General features: G+C 35.4%; 1 protein-coding gene across 1 annotated transcript; it reads right to left on the bottom strand.

Moving 5' to 3' along the window:
• Window positions 1-786: 786 nt before the first annotated feature.
• Window positions 787-6,092, bottom strand: LOC142177005 (histidine-containing phosphotransfer protein 4-like). Its single transcript, XM_075245364.1, has 6 exons — window positions 6,001-6,092; window positions 5,699-5,829; window positions 4,046-4,114; window positions 1,880-1,951; window positions 898-970; window positions 787-807 (listed from the first exon to the last, which is right to left on the bottom strand). Exons 1-6 carry the CDS (start codon window positions 6,043-6,045, stop codon window positions 787-789), a joined length of 411 nt encoding a protein of 136 aa, XP_075101465.1. The 5' UTR covers window positions 6,046-6,092.
• Window positions 6,093-20,148: the final 14,056 nt, after the last annotated feature.

Raw genomic sequence — 20,148 nt, 5'->3', positions numbered from 1 at the left:
ATTTAAATGGCCAGGAGGCCATTTGCCTAAATTATTTTTGGTCATGATTACCTTCCTGGAGTTGGCAGTTTGACAGCCTTGACTTCTCTAGACACGAAAGTTGTAAAGAGGGTGATTACACTCTTTTTTAGGGCGTGGGAATGAGGGGGGAAAAATGAAAAATCAGCTTCTAACCGGAGTATTTTCCAACCGTGGATTGCCACGTTGTCATATTACTATTGTTTATGTGTTCCAATCTTATATTTCTTCTTGCTCATATTTTATCAGCCTCTTGTAGAAATATAGGGTAAGACTACATACAATAGATCTTTGCGATCCGGCCCTTTTCCGGACCCTGTGCATAGCGAGAACTTAGTGCACCGTGCTATCCTTTAAAATGCATATTTTATCCCATATTTGTTTTGTTCTTTTTAAACTTCTTCTTTAGATACAATGACTATTTGTTTTAATTGTGTATTTCTTTTTTTCTTTTTTCGTTCCAAATCTTTTTTAAAAACAACTTGACTGAAACTCTATTGTATTTAGCAAAAATAAAGGACCGTGCAGATAAACATAAGATTTTCATTAATAAGCAGCAGCAAGCCAGCAACAGGTATTTTTGTAAGTACAATATGCCCCAACTGACACTTTGAAATGCCAGTTATGATTTTATTTTTGTAATCATAAGAGGGCCTTGTGTATCATCCACTCTTTATACATGTATATACTAAGCTTTTATTTGAAGGGGGCTTGTCTTGTCAACTCTGATAATATCTGCTTTCAATAGGAAACATGTTTAGCATTTATTCAAGAGGCTTCTCTTGCTATCTACAGTTAAAATGTACATTATAAAATGTTAGAAGTCATATATATAACTCAAAACATCATATGCATCTATAAGAAAGAGAGAGTAAGGACCTGAAAATAAGTATCAAGCTTAGATTTTAGAGTGGCATACTCTTGCTTCACCCCTTGAAATGCCCTCTTGCACCTGAATACATTGTTCCAAATGTGCTCACTTTCCAATTTAATTTGAATAAAATGTTTTCTTAGAAAAAATCATTTTGTGGTGTTAGTTACCCAATAAAAAACATACGCCAAGAAAAATATTTTTCATCAAAAAGGAGAAATAACTTTCCTCTCTTATATACGGATTAAAGTCATTCTGCTTACAATTATTTTATTCTAAAATTTCATCTCGCTTGCTCCACCAATCAGGCAATCACTTAGACACTCCTAATATTATTACTAGCAATCTTTAGTACCCAAATATGTCAACAAAACACAATACAATTTTTTTGCAATTATTTTTTCTTTTATTTTCATCTCGCTTGCTCCACCGCACATTTAGAGCCCCTTTGGACATAAGAAATTTTTTCTTTTTTTTTTCAAAAATATTTCACTTTTTTTCGAAATCAGAGTTTGTTCATAAAATTTCCAATTTTCACTTGAAGATGCATTTTGGAATTTTTCGAAATTTTGAATAACTCCAAAAAACTGTTTTTTCAAAGTTTTCACTCAGATTACTCACAAAACATCAAAAACAACCCAAAATTATATTCATGTCCAAACACAACTCTAATTTTCAAATACCATTTTCACTTGAAAAAATTTTTCACTTTTTTTTTGGAATTTTACAATTCTTATGTCCAAACGCCCACTTAGACACTACTAATATTATTACTAACAATCTTTAATACTCAAAATGTCATCAAAACAGTATATAATTTGCTAATATTGTTATTCATCTTTAATACATACATTCTTCAAAAAATATCTCTCACTCATCAATCCTAACTCCAAAAAACATTTTTCATAAAAAATACGTTCGGTAATACCAAACACATTAATGATTATAGAGAAATAAGAGGGAAAAAAAAGTGTCAAGATGCATGTTTACCCTTCGATATTTCTTTGATTGCAGTACTCTTGAAACTGAGAGCATTCGCTTTTCACTCTTTTTGCACCGATACTGCAGCAGAAGTTGTGCCATTAATAGATACTTGTGATTTCATTTTAATTGGAAAGTAAGGGAAAAAGTTGAGGTTCTACAGCCAAACTGCAAATTGATGCCCCAGCATTTAAATGACTCAACTCAACAAAATGCCCCTATTTATAGGGAAAAAAGAAGTAAAACATTGTGGAGAAAAGCAAAATTAAGTTTGAAATCATAATCATTATTAAAAAATAAAGCTTGATATCTAATGAAAGATAAGTCGATCTAAAATAAATAGTTCGAATCAGTTTGTGAAACTAAATTGGTTTTCGAATCAACTACAACGATTTGTTTTTTTTTTTTATCTCAAGGATAGTGACGAGAATACGTTTGGAAATTTTGAGCAATAAACCGTGATTGATGGTATCTTTTAAAATAAGTATTTTTTTTATAAATATGGAAGAGCGAAAGCATACAAAAAAAAAAAGAAAAAGGGAATGTTGGAAATAAAAATTTTGAAAGGCCGAATATTCATGATCAAGTCTGGGGCAAACATGTAAAATGAAGCATATTGAAACTAAAAAAAACTAAGTTCCCAAATGATTTCCCCCCACCAAAATATGTCTGACGAGCTAGGAAAATTTACTTTTCTTGTAAAAATATCCCAAGGTGACTTTGTTTAAAGTGCACGTGTTATGTATTATTTCTTTCAGTTCATTTTACTTAGATTTTGTTTTCTCTAGTTGTCTATTTCAAAATGAATGACACTTTATATATTCATAAGTAATTTAATTTAAACTTTAATCTTATCCTTATAAGTAACATGATTTTATAGTAATAAGAGAATTTTTTTTAGTTTATCCAAAAAAAAAAGAGAATTATTTTCCTAAGTACAACGAAACGGAGTTTTATTAATTTCTTGTATCATTTAATCCTTTTTCAACTATTATTTATACGATTTTGACTGTTGTTGAAGTAATGAATATGAGAACCTAAATGAGTTAATGCCTCATTTGTTTGCACTTAATGGAGGTCTGAATCTTAATTATTTAGATTTCAGACATTAAGTGTGTTTGATTTTAAAGTCTGAATCTTAATCATTCAGATCTTAATCATAAAGTGTAATTATTTTTTTTACTTCACAATCACTTAATGGGTCTGAATAGGTCTCTATGATTAAGATCTATAACCAAGACTTAATTTCATTAAGATGTTATTATCCACTATCATTACTAACTGTCACCACAGCCTACAATTATCAACTACCACCACCACCATCATCCTCAAACATAGCCACTACCACCATCATCCTCAACCATAAACACACACACTCACCCACCTCAACTACCACAACCAACCACCCCTTCATCATCAATAACTATAGCAGGCCTCGCCCACCATTATAAACTACCACCATCCACCTTCCTCAATCACAACCACCACCACCACCCACCATTTATTAATTATCACCATCCTCAACCATAATCGTTATCGCTACCAATCACCACTAGCTACTACCTAGAACCACCACCATATATATATATATATATATATATATATATATATATATATATATATATATATATATATTAGATTAATTAATATTTTATTTGAATTTTATGTTTATTAATTTTTAATTAAAGATAAATTTTATATATTCTGATGTTTAAAAAAATGAACAGACTTAATCATTTAGTATTCAGATCTTAATACACATCTTAATATTCAGATGTGTATTCAGATTCAAATATCTTAATCTTAATACACATTTTGATATTCAGATATGTATTCAGATTCAAACGTATTAATTTAAAAAAAAAATGAGGCCTAAGTCTAAAAAGAAAACTTGGAAAACAAATAAAAAATTGTATGCACAATATATAAGCCAAAAATAAAAGGGAAGCAATACCGTTTAGGAGTAAAAAGAAAAAGAAGTTGTTTACAACACGAAGATTGAGAGAAACAATCCACATAAATCAGTTTAGGGCTAGAAAATAGTGATCCATTTTAAAGGAACAAGATTTAAAACTCTAGAGATAAACAAAGTTACCACAAAGCAAAATGAGGCATTGAAATTAAAGAAAGTTAAAGGGAAAGTGGGATGGTGGTATTAAAGTCTATTGATTGTACCTTGAGCTGCTACCCTTGAATCGGTACATCATATCATCCAGTTTATTAAAATCATAAGGTCCATTTGCCCTGCATACAACGAAATCAAACATTTGTGCCTCGTACATACGAAATATTTAACTACGGTTCTTATACTTTCGGTGGCCAAATACCTATTTTATTCTTTAAATTATCAATTTTTTTATCTTTTTTAATATTTTTTAAATATAATATTTTTTCTCTTTTTACTTTATATTATGAACTTATTTATCATGAAGTAAAAAAGGAAAAAATAACTTTCAGGCATATATAAATAAAAAATAAAGATAATTTAAATACAGTTTCCAACTGCAAAGTGGTAAGAGAATATTTTATAACGTAATGCAGCGTTGTTTGAACTTTGGACGGGGTAAATTATAATAGTTGGATTGCTGATTTTATGACGAATTTGTCTCAATCTGTCAAATGCTACTGAAACTAATACAATCGCTTCACCCCTCTATTTAACAATTATCTAACTTGTATTGCACATGTACTTTGTTTCGATATATAATTTTGTAAATCACATAAATATTATATTACAAATTATGTTTGAGTTATAAAATAAAAGTTTAAGTACCAAAAATTGATGAATAAAATAAGTGAGCATAATAAGAAATTAGTTAGAATAATTTTTCTGTATAAATAATTTTGGTAATAACAACAAAAACTCGTACACAATTGAGAAGGAAAGAGAATAAAAACTTATGAAAGATATATTCCATGCATTAATAATAAAAAATTAATTATTTTTAAAAAGTATATTTATAATATATATTATATATACTTGAACTTTGCTCAATTATTTTAGTCCAACATAATATATGTCTGGAAATTATTATTTTCTTTTTTACTTTATAAATAAAACTTATTTATTCTATAGATAAGTCCATAATATAGAGTAAACAGAGAAAAAATTATAATATTTAAAAAGTACTAAAAATATAGGATGATAATTTAGAGAGTAAATAAATATTTGGCCACTGAAAGATTAAGAAATCTAGTTGAGTGACCTTTTGAGTGATATAAAAATAGTTAAGTGGCTTTTCTGTTATAAACAAAATAAACATAACTTTACTAAGTAATTTTAAATAGTTAAGTGATCATTTGAGTAATAAACTCCAAAATTTTTCCTTTCACAACTAAGTCTTGATGCAGACAAATTGGATATATGGTTCTTAACTTCTTTGCTAAAGGCACTATTAATTCACCCTAAAGTTCTTATCAAAATTCGACCACCTCATTTTCCTATTTCAAAATTGAAAACCAACTAGAAATAGAGTCTCCGACTTGTCAAATATTGAGGAGGATTTTCCCATTGCCTAGATCTTTTACTATCGTTTAAAAAGAAAATGACTCTTAACACCTCGGGAAACAACTGTTAACTAGACCATTTTGTTTTAGAGTTTGAGTTTTTAGCATTAATAATGATGTAAACAATTTGTACACAATCAAATTATTTAATAAAAGATCATTATAAGCAAGTAGTTTATATAATAGGCATTTATTAGTAACTTAAGATTCTTGCACATATATTAAAATCTACTATGTAATCAAAGAGAAGACAAACGAAAGAAAGAAAAATTAAGAACCGGAACCCTAGGCTAGTTGTAAAGGAAAAATGAAGTTACTTACAGAGCAAGCTCAATATTACGGATAAATCTAGCTGAATCAGTAAAATATAGGTTGACGACTTCCTCCACGAAGTTAGGATTAGCATCATCTTGCAGTTCTTCTAGCTGAATAAATTGTTCATCTAGGTATTCCTACACACAAAACAAATATGGAAAAAACAAGAACATCTATTTCAAGTGTCTAATGTCAATTTTAGTGAAGATCATATATATCCTTGGAGATATATTGAATGATTTATATATGGATTACCTCATTAAATATATTTTATAATATGTAAGAAAATAAAGAGTAAATAATAAGACCTGATCGAAGAGGCTTCTCCTCATGTAGGCAGCTTGGCGTTGCATCTTTCGATCGATACAAAGAAAGTTGCACTCTTTGAAAGGGGCTATTATATAAATATCATGCTCATGCAAAAGGCTTTAATTTGCCTGGTCTATATGTATATACAGGGAGGCGGTGGAAAAAAATCAGACAAAAGAATATTCAAAGGGTTATAATTTTGAAATTCAATTAATGGTATCATTAATATTGTTAGACACTTGTCCCTCAACGGGCGGGTAAGGATTTTCAAAGGGAATTTACATGGTCCTAGTTTACTCAACTCATTGCTTTAAGCTTTTCTGTTTGATGCTCAGATTAATTAGTCCTCTCTCCTCTCAGATTACTCTTCATCCTGTTCAGCTTTTCTAGATTAAGTTCGCTCTTCGGTCTTCTAAAGAAAAAAGACAATAGAAAATACCCAATCTACTTGTAAACTCAAGAATAGAGTAACACGTGCGGGAGAGTGTTTAAAGTACTTGTCCCTCCTTGTGTAAGGGTTTCCAAAGGAGTTTAAATATTTAAATACACATATAATAACTCACTTCAATAGCTATTCACCTATTTTATGTAGTAATCGAAGTATATTGCACAAAAATAAAGTTACCAAAGATCGTATAACGGTCACGGCCCGAAATTCCCACCTTCAGGTCCGTGATGGTGCCTAACATTTCACTTGTTAGGCAAGCCAACGTTAAAATAATCTCAACCATTTTTAAGCAAATTAAATTAAATAGAAGTCAATTACTGAAATAAAGTACGGAATACCATAAATACCGAATTATCAAAATAAATCCCCGAATCTGGTGTCACAAGTGCACGAGCTACTAGAATAATACAATTAAAGGTCTGAATAAAATTCAAGCTGTTTGAAAGATAATACACAGCTAAGATAAGATAGAAGGGGACTTCAGAACTGCGAACACTGTGCAGTTATACCTCAAGTCTCCTCTGAGTAGCTAAATTCGAGCACGTCTATGGTACGTCGCTGGGATCAACTCCAAAATCTGCACAAGAAGTGCAGAGTGTAGTAAGAGTACAACCGGCTCCATGTACTCTGTAAGTGTCAAGTCTAACCTCGACAAAATAGTGATGAGGCTATGACAGGACATGTACGTAAATAACCTGTTCAAGTATATACAAATACAAAATAACAATAACACAATAAATAATAATTTATAAATTTGGGAGGGAACATGCGAATGGGAATGATATAGAAATTTCAGCAGGAGAAGTGTCACATAACAGCCAATTAATTTATCAATAATAAAATGAGCAACTGATAATATAAAAATGGCACGGCACCACCCTTCGTGCTTTTACTCTCATTCCTCCCATAAACTGATAAATAAATAATAGTAATTGGCACGGCATTACCATTGGTGCTTTAACTCTCTTTTGGCACGGCATCACCCTTCGTACTTTTACACTCTCTAAAAATTGGCACGACATCACCCTTCGTGCTTTTACATTCACAAATGGCACGGCAACACCTTTCGTGCTTTTACACTCTTCTTTAGCATGAAAATAGTAATATAAATTCGGAAGAGTATTTAAATGCGGGGATATACACTTATCAATCAATTCAATACCAAAATACCGACTTCACCTTTCAAAATATTCAACAATAATTAAATGAATAATAATTACATGAATAATTATCAAATAATCAATAATAAACTTAAGCTGGAATATCTTAATTAAATAGGCAATTATTCTCGATAAACAAATTGCACCCGCATGTTTTGACTCAACCATAATGCATAAGTACTCGTCAACTCACATATACGTTATACCCGCACATTAAATCACGTAGCAAATAGAAAAATAAGTCATACTCCCTCAAGTCAAGGTTAACCACGACACTTACCTCACTTTGCAAATAAATTTCAAGATTCCAATGCACCTTTGCCTCGCGAATTCGTGTCCGAATTTTATTTTAAATATTAACAGTGGGACCCACGTCTCGAATCCCGGAAAAACTCATAAAATCTGAATACCCATTCCGATACGAGTTTAACCATACAAAAATTATAAGAATTCCGACATCGGATTGCCTTTCAAATCCTCAATTAAAGTGTTTTTTGAAGATTTCTACTATTTGCAATCCAATCTTTACCCATTTGAACTCAACAATCTTCCCATAACCTTATTGGTACAAGAATGTATAACTAATACTCTCACATGCAAGAATCACACTTATAATCACCCATCTTTACCCAAACTCAAAATTAAAAAATAGGGGTTAGAACCTTACCTCTTGGGTGAAGATCTTGTGATAATTCCTTGTTGGATTTCAAAACTTGAACAAGATTTTTGATGAACAAAGCACATGAGCTTCTTCCTTTCTCTAAAACACTATCACTTATCTCTAAAATCATCAGATAATTATCCCAAAATAAGCTCCAAAGCCTATTTATTAAAATGGGGTCGGGTTATGAAATTTGAAAAATTAACCCTCCGAAATCGAGTCTACGGTCGCATAATGGACCGCAAAATGGGTATGCGGGGTCTCACAATGCACCGCAGAATCGGTGCCCAGAAATGGGCTTCACTAGAAAGGTCTGCAACCAGTTTTGCGGTGGCATAACCACTTCTGCGATCGCATAATGGTTCTGCGATCGCAGATTTGGCCGCAGACTCGCATTCTGCCAGCCTTTGTTAACTTGGTTATAACTTCTTGTAGGAGTGTTCAAATGATGAACGGTTTGAAGCGTTAGAAAATAGACTCAAAGATCTTTCATTTGATAAGTAGATCATCACATAATCTTTAACTATAGGTAGATATGTTCGTTCAAAATTTGGTCTTATGCATATCCATTTGAAACTTTAATCTATTATGAAATTTTCCAACTTGACTTAGACTTAGACCTCTCCTTAGACCCCACATCACTTATAATATGCCTCGTACACTTGTTATCATATGCTATTGGTATCTATAATATTAATAGTTCTCAAATGAGAAGTAGGTCCTCCCCCAAACACATAACATAACTTATCTCTTCTTTCACCCATTTCAATTTTATGAATTTTTACTAATTCCCAAAATTTCCAAATATTTTGCCAGAGTTTTCTTTGTAACTGGGCCTATCCACCTGCCATAAATTTTTCGGATTAAAATCCAAAATTTATTTTAAAAATCAACAGTAGGATCCACATCTCGAATCCCGAAAAAACTCATAAAATCCGAATACCCGTTCCGATACGAGTTCAATCATGCAAAAATTATCGAATTCCGACATCGGATTGCCTTTCAAATCCTCAATTAATATTTTTTTGAAGATTTCTACCATTTTCAATCCAATCGTTACCCATTTGAACTCAACAATACATAACCTTATTGGTACAAGAATATATAACTAATACTCTCACATGCAAAAATCACACTCACAATCACCCATCTTTACCCAAACTCGAAATTGAAGAATATGGGTTAGAACCTTACCTCTTGGGTGAAGATCTTGTGATAATTCCTTATTGGATTTCAAAACTTGAACAAGATTTTTGATGAACAAAGCACTTGAGCTTCTTCCTCTCTCTAAAACACTCTCACTTCTCTCTAAAATCATCAGATAATTGTCCCAAAATAAGCCCCAAAGCCTATTTATTAAAATGGGGCCGGGTTATGAAATTAGAAAAATTAATCCTCCGAAATCGGGTCTGTGATCACATAATAGACCGCATAATGGATATGCAGGTCGCACAATGCACCACAAAATTGGTGCCCATAAATGGGCTTCACTGGACAGGTCTGCGATCAGTTTTGCGGTCGCATAACCACTTCTGCAATAGCAGATTTGGCCGCAGACTCGGATTCTGCCAGCTTTTATTAATTTGGTCATAACTTCTTGTAGGAGTGTCCAAATGAATAAAGATTTGAAGAGTTAGAAACTAGACTCAAAGATCTTTCATGTGATAGGTAGATCATCTCATAATTCCTTATATATAGGTAGATATGCTCGTTCAAAATTTGATCTTGTGCGTATCCATTTGAAACTTTAGTCTATTATGAAATTTTCCAACTTGCCTTAGACTTAGGCCTCTCCTTAGACCCAACATCACTTATAATATGCCTCGTACACTTGTTATCATATCCAATTGGTATCCATAATATTAATAGTCCTCAAATGAGAAGTAGAGTCCGCCCCCAAATACATAACATAACTTATCTCTTCTTTCACCCATTTCAATTTTCTGAATTTTTACTACCTTCCAAAATTTCCAAAAATTTCACCAGAGTTTCCTTTGTAACTGGGCCTATCCACCTACCAGAGAATCCCAGAAACCAATCCTAACAACACATACATAATCCAATCAACGTAACACAACATGAAAATAATACTGACAGTGGCATCATAAGCAATATATTACTAGGAAAGGAACGCCATTAATATCAACTATTCAGGTGATACGTAACTCATAGCAGGTAAGCTCTCAACATCTTCATAAAACATAAAAATGAATGTTTAAATTAAAGATGACATTTTTTAGGTTATCACAGCAACGCAAAAGAAACATAACAGAAATGTAATCTTTTTGCAAAACAACTCTCTACTCTATCTTTAAAAAAAGAGCCATTCCATTCGAAATCAAAGTAGTATTGTCCTCCACATGTAACCTAGTTGAAGTATGAGAACAAATACTTTGGCATACTGTAACTTCTGGAAATGACATAATTTTTTCTCTTTGTTTATGCTCCTTCCGTTTTAATTTAGACGAGGTAAGTTGACTTGACACGAAGTTTAAAAAAAAAATTTAAAACTTGTGGTCTTAAAAGTTAAAATTGCACAAATACTTGTACGTACATTCTTACAATTCGACACGAGTGCTTTCGTCATTTCAAGATTTTGGGGCGTACAAATAAAACCGACAAACCGCACCAACCCGATAATCTGAGTCAAACCGAGAAAACAAACCCCGATTATGGTATGATTTGATTGGTTTGGTGGTGGGAAAATATATCCGACGATATTTGTTTTGGTTTGGTTATAACTAAAAAAAGTCAAACTGAAACCAAACCAACCCGACATTATATATATATATATATATATATATATATATATATATATATATATATATATATATAGAAGTTTTAAAAATATTTAATACATAAAAATATTTATTGTAGTGTAGTTTATAAATATTTCTTAAGCTTTTTTATAATTTTATCTTTTAACGTATTATTTCAAGCTTTGACTTATAATTTTTTGGATGCTCCAATAAATTTTATAGTCCATAAATATTAGTAATTCTAAACCAAAATCAATTTAATACTATTGATAATAAAAGACATTCAAATCAATTGTAATATGAATGAAAATAGTGTTGGATATCTATTTTTATAGTTTTTTCATGATTTAGATAAAATGCATAACTTATTTTTCTTTTAATGTTTCGTCATGTAAATAATAGTACTTATTAATCCTACTTATTTTAGCAACGTATTAGTAATTTTAAATTATGTTTGTTTTCATTATGGCTTATTGTCACGACCCAAAATTTCTACCTTCGGGACCGTGATGGCGCCTAACATGTCACTTGCTAGGCAATCCAACGTTAGAGAAATCCTTGAGCCATTTTTAAATAATTCAAATAAGTAAAATCAATTAAACAGAAATTGTGCAAAATTAAAGTACGAAATAGCATAATAATCCAATATCTAGTACAACTCGGATCTGGAATCACAAGTACACGAGCTTCTAGAGGTTCTACAAATAAAGTCTGAAATAAATGTAACTGTTTTGAATGAGATGAACAGTAAATAAGGAAGGAGGAAGGGGACTTCAAGGTCTGCGGATGCCAACAGATCTACCTCGAGCTCTGAATGGGCTAATCCGAGCTGATGCGCCTCACGGACAGTTGGGACCAGTACCAAAATCTGCTCAAGAAGTGCAGAGTACAGTATGAGTACAACCGACCCAATGTACTCCATAAGTGTCGAGCCTAACTTCGACAAGGTAGTGACGAGACTATGATAGGACACCCAGGTAATTAAACCTATACAGACGAAAATATACGTACGACATAACAACAAATACAGAGTAAACATGTCCGATTGGAAAGGGACCTGAAAAAAGGTACAAGATACGGTAACTACTACAGGAATTGACAACGTGAAACAGTCAATAAACCTTCAACCAATAAAAAATGAGAAATCATAATAAATAAAGATTGCACGGCATCACTCATCATGCTTTTATTCTCAACCTCACCATGAAGCAATAACAATGGCACGAGATAAGTAGGGATTTTTATCGCTTATTTGCTCTCTTTTACTTACGTTTTAGCTAAATAATGCTTAAAGGTATTCCCGAGAACTAATAAAATATTCTTTCTTGTATGAATATTGGGAAACAAGCCAAAGAAGTGAAAATCAACTCAAAAAGGAGTAAAATTGGAAAAGAACAAAAATAAGGCAAAAAGGGCTACAGTGAGGACCGTACAATACTGTGTGTGCCCGCAAACTCTGAAGATGCACTGATAGAATTTCTTCACAGAGTGCAGACCGCATAATTATTGTCAGGCCGCAGAAGACTAGATTCAGAGACTTGTAGTTTGGGAGCTTGAAGATGTGAGGATCGCACTATTATTGTGAGGCCGCAGGATGCCAAAATGTGGCCGTACTCATAAATGTACGGTCAGCAGAATGAAGCCCAGATCCAGTCCAAGAGCAAGAGTGCGGCCTCGCTCAGAAATGTGCGGTCCGCACAATTACAGGAAGTGCGGCCGCATCTCACTTTTATGCGACCGCAGAAAGCCAACCTGACCAGTCAGTCTCAAAGTGCGGAACGCACACAGAATTGTGCGGCCGCACAACCTTCGCAGGGAAAATTTTGTTAGATATTTTTAACTGGGTATAAATAGATCTTTTTATCATTTTTAGGTTAAGTTTGGTGCACCTGAATACTTAGAGCCATTTTTATTTACTGTATTGTGTAACTTTGTACTGTTTAGCATTTGAACATTAGATTTTCTTTCCTCAATCAATTATTATGCATTTTATCTTAGTTTCTTCTTTAATTTCTTCATTTTCCATGAGTAGCTAAACACTTAGCTAGGGTTGTAACCCAACCCTAGTATGGGTACTTAATGGGTGATTGATTTAGGGCTTATTTATGATTGGGTATATGATATTTAACCTAGTTCTTATTTGAATTTGAGAATTGATGGTTGCAAACATTGATTCGTGCCTAATTGACTTAGTCTATAATTGAGAAAGTGAGACTAAGTGTAGGAAAACTTGGCTAACAAAATATTGGGGTGAACTCAAGAAATTGATAGCCCCAATTAAAGGGTCGAATCTAGAGATAGTAAGACCTAGCTTGAGCATTTATCACTTGTTTCGTGAAATGCCCATTTGGACTTGAGAAAGACAAATTGGGCAAACTACCGAGAGGTATTGAGTGAGTAATTACGTGTGATTGCTATATTATATCCCGATCAAACAAACATGCCCTAAAGCTCTAAATCCGTTAGGTAACTAACTAGGCAGAAGTCACAACCCCAAATCTTTTATAACTTGAAAAATAACCAAAACAAAAAATATTGTCTCTTAGCTTTACAATTACAAGTATTAACGTAAAAGTAGAAGTAGAAACAGCAATTGAAAATGTGAAAGTGTAATCTTAGGCATGTCATACATTCATACTAGGTATATACCTAATCCCACATCAAGTTCCCATGTGGAATCGACCCCGACTCATGTTGGGTTTTTATTATTGCATCGACCGCCTCGCAACCTAAATTAGTGGTGTGAGTTTGGACGACACTATTTTGGTTCATTTTGGATGACTGTGATGATATTTGATTACTGACAAATTGGGAAAAATCACTCAAACAATCGAGATGCATAGAGTGAGTAATTGCGTGTGATTTCTATATTGTATCCCGATCAATTAAATATGTTCTAAAGCTCTAAATCCATTAGGTAACCAACTAGGTGGAAGTCGTAGCCCTAGATATTTTATAACTTGAAAAGCAACCAAAACCAAAAACATTGTCTCTTAGCTTTACAATTACAAGTATTAGCGTAAATGTAGAAGTAAAAACAACAATTGAAAATGTGGAAGTGTAATCTTAGGCACATCATACATTCATACTAGGTATATACCTAATCCCACATCAAGATCCCTATGGAATCGACCCCGAATCGCGTTGGGTTTTTATTATTGCATCGACCGCCTCACAACCTAAATTAGTGGTGTGAGTTTGGGCGATATCAATTTTTGGCGCCGTTGCCAGGGAGCTAAAAACGGATTTAGCTATATACTTGGTTGTATGTGTGATTTGTCTTCGTTTCCTTCCGGATTACTAACCTTTTTGTGAATTGATTGTAGGTAGACGAGGCCGACCGCCTCAAGACAACATTCCCGTTCCTCCCCCAAATCCACCAAGAGCGGCTCCACACCGGGTGTTGCCGAATGAAGGGTACGCAAATGCCATAGTCTTGCCCTGCATTAGGGAAGACAACTTTCAAATCACAAATGTTATGCTTACATTGCTGAGCAACGGGGATTCTTTACCGAGGCTCCAAATCAAAATACGTACAAGTACTTGAAAGGATTTGCGGACACCTGCTGGGGGAGTAAACAGACCAGCGTCTTCGATGATTCTTTAAGGTTGAGACTATTTTCCTTTTCTCTACGGGGAAAAGCCTTGGACTGGTTAGAAAGATTGCCAAACCATTCTATCCATACATGGGATGAATTGGCGGAAAAGTTCATTGCCAAGTTCTTTTCTCCCGGGCATATGGCTACTCTTAGAGACGAGATTCTAGCATTCAAACAAGAATCCAATGAGCCTTTGCACGAGATATGGGAGAGGTACTGCACTATGGTGAAAGAGTGCCTAAATAATGACCTGACTGAAGCTATGATTCAACAAACCTTCTATAGGGGGATCAATACCACCAATCAATGCGTGGTCAACCAACTTGCCGGTGAAAATTTTATGACAACACCATATGTCGAAGCTTGTGAAATCTTAGATGAAATGGTGAATACTTCATCGGCATGGCAAAGTAGAGCAAATGTTCCTCAAGGTGATCCAAATGTGATTCACCTATACAAAGAATTACATGATCATGGGCAAGCAATCGTCGAGTTCACCACTACATTGAATCAATTGTCCAAAGCTCAACTTCAACATGTTCAAGGTCCTAAGCAAGTAAATGCAATGGAAGGTGTCAATATGATGGTGAACAAGCAAAGGAAAAAGGGTCAACAAGTACACAACCATATGGAATAATTTGTGCAAGATGATAGTGGGTTTGACCAAGACGAATCATACAATGAGCAAGAGGAAGAAGTACAATATGTGAATAACTACCAAGGGCAAAGGAACAACTCTCAAGGCCCGAATCAACAACAATGGCGATCGCAAGGAAATCAAGGAAATTGGAACAATCAAAACCACCAAAGCAATTGGAGTGGTGGTACCAACAATCAAGGTAATTGGAACAATAACAATAATCAAGGCAATTGGAACAATAACAATAATCAAGGCAATTGGAACAATCAAGGCAACCAAGGCAATTGGGGTGAAAACAATCAAGGATATTGGGGAGGCAACAACCAAGGGGGTTGGAACAGTAACCAAGGGAATCGGGGGCCGAGCTCTCAAAGGCCCCCGATGTATCAACAACCAAAACACCTGCCTCCTTATCCGTCTCAAGGTTCTAGTTCTTCCAACAATGAGATGGGACGGATCGAAAGTATGTTCAAACAAATGATGGAGAAAAATGCCGACTCCGATGCTCAATTAGCCTATCACAACACTTCAATCCACAATTTGGAAGTTTAATTGGGGCAAATCTCGCAAGCTTTAAACACTTGTCCTAAGGGGGCACTACCTAGTGATACGGTGATGAACCCGAAGGGTGGGAACAACACAGGACATGCCATGGCCGTAACAACAAGGAGTGGAAGAAGTGGAGATCCAACCACCTCAAATCAAAGAAGAATTGTGGATGATGATGTAGTGGTTCAAGAAGATGAGATTCCAAGCAATGTGGTTCAAGCTAATGGAGAAGTGAGAATTGATGTTGATGAGAGAGTGGAGGAGACCCAAGAAGAAGTGAACCCGTCTAGAGAACACGTGATTGACATACCGGAACCGGTAGTGCTAAAGGCCAAGGCACCAATACCAAGGCCTCCTCCTTCATACCCTCATAGGCTCACCAAGAAAAATAGCGAGAACCAATTCAAGAAGTTTATTAACATGATGAAGAGCTTATCCATTATTGTGCCATTGGTTGAGGCGTTAGAACAAATGTCTGGCTATGCAAAGTTCATGAAGGATTTGGTGACAAAGAAAATATCAATGAATTATGAGACTATCAAGATGACACATCAATTCAGTGCTATTATGAACTCAATGGCTCCAAAATTGGAAGATCCTGGTGCTTTCGCAATCCCTTGCACTATTGGGAGCGCCGATTTTGCCAAAGCTCTATGTGATCTAGAGGCAAGTATCAAATTGATGCCCTACTCGGTGTTCAAAACTTTAGGGATTGGGAAACCAAGAACCACATCTATGAGGTTACAAATGGGGGATCGTACTATGAAGAGACCATTGGGTATTATTGATAATGTGTTGGTTCGTGTTGATAAGTTCATCCTTCCGGCGGACTTTGTGATTCTTGATTGCGAGGTGGACTATGAAGTGCCTATTATTTTGGGTAGACCTTTCCTTGCTACGGGGAAGGCTCTTGTTGATATGGAAGCCAGTGAGCTAACCTTTCAGGTGAGTGATGAAAAAGCGGTTTTCTATGTGCGCAAATCTATGAGGCAACCGAATAGCAACGAAGTTTGTTCGTTTGTGGACTTAGTGACCGAGGTAATTGTTGATGATGCTAGTTCGATGATGAATGTTGATGATACTTTGGAGGTCGTATTACTTAATCATGATGATGATGAGAAGAAAGGCTTTGTGGAATGAGTAAATGCATTACAAGGAATGGGGTCGTATACCTATGAACCCCGAAAATTGTCCTTAACTCTTGAGAATCGGAAGACTCCTCCAACAAAGACCTCTATCGAGGAGCCTCCCATTTTGGAGTTAATCCATTGCCTTCACATCTCAGGTATGAGTTTCTTAGCCGATGTTCTACTTTACCTGTTATTCTTTCCTCTTTCTTGTCTAACGTGCAGGTAGATTCTACTTTGGCGGTGCTTCAAAAGAGGAAGAAAGCTATAGGATGGACACTGGCGGATATTCGGGGTATAAGCCCTGCCTTTTGCATGCACAAGATTATTTTAGAGGAGGATGCCAAACCCTCCATTGAATATCAAAGAAGATTAAATGAAGCAATGCAAGGTGGTAAAGAAGGAGATCATAAAGTGGTTGTATGTCGAGGTAGTTTACACCATTTTCGATAGCTCGTGAACCTCTCTGGTGCAATGTGTCCCAAAGAAAAGGGGCATGACTGTGGTCACCAATGACAAGAATGAACTGATTCCTACAAGAACGGTGATCGGGTGGAGAGTGTGCATGGACTATCGTAAGCTCAACAAAGTCACTAGAAAATATTATTTTCAGCTTCCATTTCTTGATAAAATGCTTGATAGGTTGGCCGGACGAGATTTTTATTGTTTCATTGATGGATATTCCGGCTACAATCAAATTCTCATTGCTCTCGAAGACCAAGATAATACTACTTTCACTTGTCTCTATGGTACTTTCGCATTCTCGCGGATGCCATTTGGGTTATGCAATGCACCGGCGACTTTTCAATGGTGTATGATGGCTACCTTCACCGACATGGTAGAGGATTTTCTTGAGGTCTTTATGGATGATTTCTCTGTGGTTGGGAATTCCTTCAATGATTGCCTAAACAACTTGGATAAGGTCTTGGCAAGATGTGAGGAGACAAACTTGGTTTTGAATTGGGAGAAATGTCACTTTATGGTCGAATAAGGCATAGTCCTCGGCCACAAAATTTCAAAGCATGGTATTGAGGTCGATAAAGCCAAAATTGAGGTGATTTTCAAACTCCCTCCCCTACATCCGTTAAGAGAGTGAGGAGCTTCTTGGGTCATGCGGGGTTCTATCGCCGATTCATCAAGGACTTTTCTAAGGTGGTAAGCCCCTTGTGAAAACTTTTGGAGAAGGATGCCAAGTTCTATTTCAATGAAGATTTTATGAAGGCATTCGAATTGCTCAAGTTTAAGTTGACTACTACTCCTATTATCGCCGCACCGGATTGGAGCTTACCTTTTGAGCTCATGTGTGATGCAAGTGATGTGGCGGTTGGAACGATGTTAGGGAAACGTATTAACAAAATCTTTCATTCGGTCTATTATGCTAGTAAGACCATGAATGATGCCCAATTCAACTACACAGTGACCGAAAAATATCTCCTTGCTATTGTCTTTGCTATGGAGAAGTTTCGCCCATACTTGATGGGTACAAAGGTGATTGTTCACACCGACCATGCGGCGCTTCGATATTTGATGAGCAAGACTAATGCGGTGGGTGCTTCTTTTGCATGAGTTTTATCTAGAGATTCAAGACCGCAAAAGTAGTGAAAACCAAGTGGCGGACCACTTGTCTCATTTGGAGGAGGGGGGAGGCCACATGATGGCTTTGAGATAAATGATTCATTTCCCGATGAGAAACTCCTAGCCATTTCTATGACCGGGATGCCATGGTTCGCCGACTTAGCCAATTATCTTGTGAGTGGCATTGTACCGAATGAGTTCTCTTCAAACCAAAGGAAGAAGCTCAAATGAATTGCCTTAACTATTATTGGGATGAGACTTATCTCTTCTGGATTTGTACTGATGGTGTGATTTGACGATGTGTACTGGAGGAGGAACAAATGGAAATTCTTGAGGCTTGCCACTCTTCGCCATATGGTGGTCACCATAGTGGAGCTAGAACGAAAACAAAAGTGTAGAGTTGTGGATTCTATTAGCCTACTCTGTACAAGGACACTAACGATCTCGTCAAGCGTTGTGATGAATGTCAAAGGGCCGGTGGGATTTCTAAGAAAAATGAGATGCCCCTCACCACCATCTTCGAGATTGACATTTTTGATGTGTGGGGCATTGATTTCATGGGTCTGTTCGTGAGATTTTGTGGGAACACTTACATATTGGTAGTTGTGGATTATGTGTCAAAGTGGGTTGAAGTCGTGGCTTTGCCCAATAATGAAGCTCGGAGTGTGGTGGCATTTTTGAAAAAGAACATCTTTACAATGTTTGGTACTCCAAGGGCCATTATTAGTGATGGGAAATCGCACTTTTGAAACAAAGCTTTTGATACCTTACTTACAAAGTATGGTGTTACTCACGAAGTGTCGATCCCCTTTCATCCTCAAGCAATCGGGCAAGTTGAAGTTTCCAACCGGGAAATCAAGAGTATTTTACCAAAGACCATGAATGCCAACCGGACGGATTGGTCAAAGAAACTTGATAATGCTCTTTGGGCTTATAGGACGGCTTACAAAACACCGATTGGTATGTCTCTATATCGGTTAGTGTTCGGAAAATCTTGTCACCTACCGGTCGTGCTTGATCACAAGGCTATGTGGGCATTGAAGAAGCTTAATCTTGAATGGGATGTCGCCGCCAACTTAAGGGTGGCACAATTGAATGAGCTTGATGAATTCTGGTTCCATGCATAATCAAGTTCGTCCCTGTACAAGGACAAGATGAAGTACCTCCATGACAAGTACATTCGGAACAAGGAGTTCAAGCAAGGCGATCTTGTGCTATTATTCAATTCTCGGTTGCGGATGTTTTCGGGAAAGTTGAAGTCCAAGTGGAGTGGTCCATTTGAGGTTGTGCATGTGACACCCTTTGGTGTATTAGACATAAAGAACAAGAATGATGAAGTGTTTAGAGTTATTGGTCATCGGGTGAAATATTATCTTGGCAAGGTTGATGATGACCATGTTGTGGCGTTTATTCATTTCAAGTGATTGATGGTAACCTACGTCGTGCCGCGACGTTAAATCAGGCGCTTCTTGGAGGTAACCCATGTTTCTTTTCATTTTTTTTCTTTGTTTTCTTCCTTTTTAGATAGGTTTTGTATTGAGCTAACTGGTTTTAAAGTGAATTGCAGAAATGGGTATGCATTGCAGGGACTATAATTAAATAAATTGGCCAAAATGCAGCCGCACACAA

This window comes from Nicotiana tabacum, chromosome 23 (assembly GCF_000715075.1).
Source record: "Nicotiana tabacum cultivar K326 chromosome 23, ASM71507v2, whole genome shotgun sequence".
NCBI classification, from domain to species: domain Eukaryota; kingdom Viridiplantae; phylum Streptophyta; class Magnoliopsida; order Solanales; family Solanaceae; genus Nicotiana; species Nicotiana tabacum.
The sequence above is the reverse complement of the archived record's forward strand: the minus strand, read 5'-3'. Positions and strand labels throughout refer to the sequence as shown.

What these genes read in the sequence shown, in the direction of transcription:
- LOC142177005 (XM_075245364.1), bottom strand. Translation starts at nt 6,045, where the DNA reads ATGCAACGCCAAGCTGCCTACATGAGGAGAAGCCTCTTCGATCAG. An exon ending in CGTAATATTGAGCTTGCTCT is followed by an intron (nt 4,115 to 5,698) that starts GTAAGTAACTTC and finishes CGTTGTATGCAG; the next exon opens with GGCAAATGGACCTTATGATT. An exon ending in TTCAAGGGTAGCAGCTCAAG is followed by an intron (nt 1,952 to 4,045) that starts GTACAATCAATA and finishes CTTCTGCTGCAG; the next exon opens with TATCGGTGCAAAAAGAGTGA.